The 6,000-nt window shown below is 42.2% G+C and overlaps 1 protein-coding gene across 1 annotated transcript in view; it reads left to right on the top strand.

Annotated features, from left to right (window-relative positions):
* The first annotated feature begins 1,100 nt into the window (after positions 1 to 1,100).
* The window catches only part of KREMEN1 (kringle containing transmembrane protein 1), a 149,143-nt gene continuing 144,243 nt past the window's right edge, over positions 1,101 to 6,000 (top strand). The window contains exon 1 of the mRNA XM_029571545.1: positions 1,101 to 1,292. Coding sequence (XP_029427405.1) covers positions 1,214 to 1,292 — 79 coding nt within the window. The 5' untranslated portion in view covers positions 1,101 to 1,213. The remainder of the gene's footprint in view (positions 1,293 to 6,000) is intronic.

The raw sequence follows: 6,000 nt of genomic DNA, 5'->3' as shown, positions 1-6,000 counted from the left end.
CTCACCTCAGGGTCTCTTACTCCCCCAGGCAGTCAGGTGAGGGTGTTATCCTGCTCCCCCAGCAGGGATCCTCAGGTGAGGGCATGATCCCTCAGCAGAGAGTGGTCCTCACCTCAGAGTCTCTTACTCCCCCAGGCAGTCAGGTGAGGACGTTATCCTGCTCCCCCAGCAGGGATCCTCAGGTCAGGGCATGATCCCTCAGCAGAGAGTGGTCCTCACCTCAGAGTCTCTTACTCCCCCAGGCAGTCAGGTGAGGGGTTATCCTGCTCCGCCAGCAGGGATCCTCAGGTCAGGGCATGATCCCTCAGCAGAGAGTGGTCCTCACCTCAGAGTCTCTTACTCCCCCAGGCAGTCAGGTGAGGGCGTTATCTTGCTCCTCCAGCAGGGATCCTCAGGTGAGGGCATGATCCCTCAGCAGAGAGTGGTCCTCACCTCAGAGTCTCTTACTCCCCCAGGCAGTCAGGTGAGGACGTTATCCTGCTCCCCCAGCAGGGATCCTCAGGTCAGGGCATGATCCCTCAGCAGAGAGTGGTCCTCACCTCAGAGTCTCTTACTCCCCCAGGCAGTCAGGTGAGGACATTATCCTGCTCCCCCAGCAGGGATCCTCAGGTCAGGGCATGATCCCTCAGCAGAGAGTGGTCCTCACCTCAGAGTCTCTTACTCCCCCAGGCAGTCAGGTGAGGGGTTATCCTGCTCCGCCAGCAGGGATCCTCAGGTCAGGGCATGATCCCTCAGCAGAGAGTGGTCCTCACCTCAGAGTCTCTTACTCCCCCAGGCAGTCAGGTGAGGGCGTTATCTTGCTCCTCCAGCAGGGATCCTCAGGTGAGGGCATGATCCCTCAGCAGAGAGTGGTCCTCACCTCAGAGTCTCTTACTCCCCCAGGCAGTCAGGTGAGGACGTTATCCTGCTCCCCCAGCAGGGATCCTCAGGTCAGGTGCTATTCCCCCCCCCCCCCCCCCCCCCGGACGTGATGCTCCCGTGAGAGGTCGGTGGGATGCTGGCGCTCTCTGCCGGGCTGCAATGACGCCTCTCTGCCTGCAGAGGGTGGGCTCCCGCTGCTCTCGGCGCTGCTGCTGGCCGTGCACGTTTCCCTCAGCGCTGCACTGACAATAAAAGGCATCCGAGCGGGTGGCCGGCGCAGCTGAGGGAGCCTGCGACGGGACGGCACGGGACAGGACAGGACGCGCTGCTGCTGCCGCCGCCGGCCTCGGCTATGGATTGTCTGACAGCTCTGCTGGTAACGCTGGCGTCGGGCTTCGCGCTGGTCTTCTGCCGCGATCCCTTCCAGTCCGGTGAGTGGGGCCGTGCCCGCGGTTCCTGCGCTTACAGAGCCCCGGGCTGCTTCTGGTACCTGTCGGCACTCGCGGGGTGGGGGCAAGTCCCAGTGCCCTAGCTCGGAGCAGCCCTTGGGGTCCTTGTGGAGTGAAACTGGGCATCCCAGTTGGACTGGGGAAACTAGTTAACTATATTCAGTGAATTCGGATTTTGGCTGACTGAGCTTTTTCTTGCATCTAAAAGTCTAGGACGTGAAATAATATAGACAGCGAAATCTATGTTTACATATAGACAGTATGCACAATGGGGAACATTTAGAAAACACGTGCGCAAAAAAGGTTCCGCTTTCTGCTGTAGTACAATGCTGGGATGTTGTCAAGGATAAATCCTGAGCAAAACTTTGCTAATTCCCCCAAGCAGCTGGGGCAAAGCTCTGGGATGCTACCGTTATAAACAAGGAAGCCGTATTTCCTTCCTTGCAAGAAAAGGTGTATTTCCTTTCTTGATAATACAGCATGTCTGATTTCTTTCTTGGGTAACTTCTGCAAAACACAAACCAGTTCTGCTGGTTTATGAAGGGCGCCCGTGCTTGAAGACACAGCAGCATTCCTGCAGCCGAAAGGAACCACAATTATGACATTTCAATAAACTCTTCCTTTTCAGAAAGGGACGGGAAAAGCTGCCAGTTATCCATCTTGCCCAGGCTGGTAAAGTGTTTCTCCTTGCAGTCCAGGTAGCATTTGCATTCATTGCACAAACCTGTTGGAGAAACTGGGCTTGGAGGTTCCATATACTCTTTAAATGCTTCTCTGGCTTTTGAAAAAGGAGCTGTGTGCTTAATGCAAAACACGGGCAGATTGGCCTGCAGATGGGACGTATCATTTTTCATGTGTTCCTAGCCACAAAGCAAGGGCACATATACAAATGTCTGGTGTAAGGGGAGATTATGTGAAGCAGCGTGGTACAGACACACACGTTACATATGCTTAATAGTAGTAATAAGAGGCTCGCTCTGTATATGGAGATTTCTGAATGACCAATGTATTCCTTTCTGTGGTGTCTTTCTGCACTGGTGGGGTTGTTTTTTTATGTTATCTTCTTTGCGGAGACGAGTTCTTGTCATGTGTGTTTAGTGGTTCTTTCTTGTCTCTCTGTGCATCCACTTATGGATTGTATCACATCTGGGTGCTGCATGCCAAAAATATGTCCAAGAGTCATGTAGGTGGGCAAGTGGAGGGGCAGTGAAGCCATAAGTACCCATTTCCATGTGAGCTCTCTATATAGTTCCTAAAGCGGTGCGAAAGCAAAATGTCTGGTCATGGAATTCATGCTTAATAACAAAAAGAGTACACATATGGCATAGTATTCCATTACATGACATACAGTGCATAAAAATCATGTTTTGGCAGATTGATTTGACGAGGGAATATGTTTTATTAGGTTTAGTGGTTTGGTATCTTTGCTAATTTATAGGCAATGTTCTGTTTATCAGTTTTGTTGTTAATTGTACTGTTTGTATTAATTTAACTCTGTAGCATTTATGTTCTGAGCTATATTTTATGCATTATTTTGTTATTACAATTTGAGCATATTTTTTATGGTACATGGCATATATACATAAAAATAAATAAATGTTATGATCATAATGTGCATATCTATACTATGTCCAGTAAAGATTTCCTTTTCACTGAGCTGGAGGGATTCTATATCTTGCAACTGCTGAAGATGAGAGTTTCTCAAATAAAGACCTTTATATGATTAGTGAGCCCATATTTATGATATCTGTCTCTATCTATCTATCTATTTGAGATCTATATCTATCTATCTATCTCTCTTTATACACACACACACACACACAAACATCCAATTTAGAAATGACTATGCAGACCTGCTTTGCCTATCAGGCTCCAATGTTCTGGAATGCCTTACCTGTAGAAGTGTGCCATCAGTCAAACTATCAGAAATTTAGGAAATAATATATTTAAAGATGTAGCTTTTCTAGAAATCATTCGATTGATGTTAGGGTTTACCTTTTTATCTGCTGCTTCCTAAGTTTAAAGGAGTTCTGTGTTTTAATTTCGTAATTGGGAGGATTGATTTAAGCAATTTTTATGAAGGTTTTATTTATATGCTTCTATTTTTTTATTTTATATGATACTGTTATATAGTGTGTTTTATTATGTCTTATTATTTTATAATGTATATTTTAATTATATATGTTATTTTTTTAGGGTTCAATGCTTTGATTTGTTTTTTTGAAAGGTGGTTAAACAAATAATAAACTAAACTTAAAATGAAATATATATAATGAAATGATTTATGAGAAGGATGTAGAGCCCTGGAGGTTCCAGAGACACAGGGGAACTCCTCTTCTGTTACAGCATAGTGATGTGAGGGGTACAGAGTAGAGGAGGTGTATAGAGATACAGGGGAGCTCCTACAGTGTCTCAGTACAGTGATGAGAGGGAGCAGGACCTGGGAGATTAATAGGGACACAGGACGTGTAAAGATTCTCGTGGAGAATTATAGTACTTGTTTTCCTTCTTACATACTGTGTTATTGGCAGGTGCTCAAGACAATAAAAGAACCTCTAGGTAATATAAATTCTATATTTAACTCTTTTAGAGAGCACCAGGAAATTATGTCAAGAGCTTTTTAGGTCAGTTCATTGTGCCTGACATCTGTCCAGGCTCCACTCTGGCACCTGCTGGTTCTTGGCACAGTTTTGTGCTTACCAAGAGCTCTGATTAAAGAGATGTGCTGAAGGTGGATAAAATAAGCATTGGACTCCAGACTTGTGACATTCTCCTCACTTTGATCTCTGTAGTTTATATATCTAAGGGTCATGATACAAATAACTACAGAGTCATACAGTATGTTTGATAAAACATTGAGTATAAACTCATTGGTAAAGATATAGTGTTGCGATTATTTAATTTTTCCTTACAGTGCTCATTTATGAGGTGATCAAAAATCCTAGCCTAGTTATTCCAGGGCATAAAGGGGCACACACTCATATATAGAAAGGCACATAAGGGCACACACCCAGCTAAAGCAGGCACTAATTTGGACCAATTCTTTTTTTTTTTTTTTTTTGGTATAATTTAAATTTTTATTAGAGACTGAAGTAAGAATAGGTTACAGAACAGGTAAGAACAATCTTAAACCAGAAATACATAATTGTAAAAATACAATAAACAATTAACATAGAACAGTCTCAATGAATTGGACCAATTCTAAAGGATGATCATAGTTCTTTTCAAAACCATAGACCTATCTCCAACTTACTTTTTCTTTCTAAGATCATAGAAAAAGTTGCTTATAAACAGTTATCTAAATTTCTTCTCAAGGTGAATGCTCTCCACCCTAGACAATCCGGCTTTAGTCTGGGCTTTATCAAAGAAATGGCTCACGTGGTCCTAATTAGGGTCAATGCAGATTCAAGTATGGATACATTTTCTGATCCTATTAGATACTGGTGCTGCATTTGGTTCTATTAACCATATATTATTGTTGAACCATTTACAAGAAGTGAAGTTGGGAGGATCCATCTTAAAATGGTTCTGTTCCTATCAGGCAGGTCATGCTTTTAAAATTATGTGGAATCAAGATGTTTCAACAGTGTATCTACGGAGATATGGAATTCCTCAGGGCTCAATTGTAGCACCAATATTGTTTAATTTATATCTTTCTCCTTTGGCACTTGTGATACAAGATTTTGTATTCAGTGAGTATTTCTATGTGGGTAATATCCAAGTGGTGGTTTTTTTTTTTATTCACATGACACTTATAATTGGTCCAATACCAAAAAATGATCCACTGACAGATAAACAATACAACAATAAATCAACAAATCACTTGTAATAGATAATCTCCAAAAATAAGCAAACAATAAGCATGTTGGGGATATTGTTCATGTAATTGGGCTACCAAATCTATACTGAAAATGCTTAGCCATAGCATCATCATTGCCCCCTCCATCCATGCTTCAATATTTTTTAAGTACATTTTTTAGTGCTCTATTCCAAAAAAAAGTATCAATTATTTGTTTATTTTATTTATTTATTTAAAAATGTTTATATATCACCTTTATAACACATATTAGTCAAAACAGTTCATATACATAATATACATATACATAAATAGGACATAAACACACTTTAAAATGCTAAGTATCATAAGGAAGACAAAGATGTGTACAGCAGGGTGTAGGTGCCTCAGGAGCATTATCGTATAAAATATGTCTGCAAGTCTATGTAATTGTGAGCTGGAGCAGACAGAAGTCCTAGCGAGAGATAGAAAGAGATCTGAAGGCTAGTGAGAAGAGATAAGTCTTTAGGTTCTTTTTGAATTCTTTATGAGATGTTATCTGACTTAGAAAGGCAGAGATGGAATTCCAGAGTGAGGGACCTGCAACTGAGAAAGCACATCTTTTAGTAATGTCGAGCCTGCCCAAATGAAAAGTAGTTACTTCTAGGAGATTTTATGTATAGAAAGTAGTTGTCTGTTAGGTTGATAAATACGAAGTAGTGAGCATAACCAGATAGACGAATCATTATGTATAAAGTTGTGTATAATGGAGAGTATTTTGTATTGTATTCTGTAGTGAATAAGAAGTCAATGTAAAGAATGCAAGATTGGAGAAATGTGGTTTTTCCAAGAAATGCCGGTAAAAATGCGGGCTGCGGTATTTTGAATTAATTGTAGTGGACGAAGGGTATTATC

This window comes from Rhinatrema bivittatum, chromosome 11 (assembly GCF_901001135.1).
Source record: "Rhinatrema bivittatum chromosome 11, aRhiBiv1.1, whole genome shotgun sequence".
NCBI lineage: Eukaryota > Metazoa > Chordata > Amphibia > Gymnophiona > Rhinatrematidae > Rhinatrema > Rhinatrema bivittatum.
Note: the sequence above shows the minus strand (reverse complement) of the source record. Positions and strands in the feature narration are given on the sequence as shown.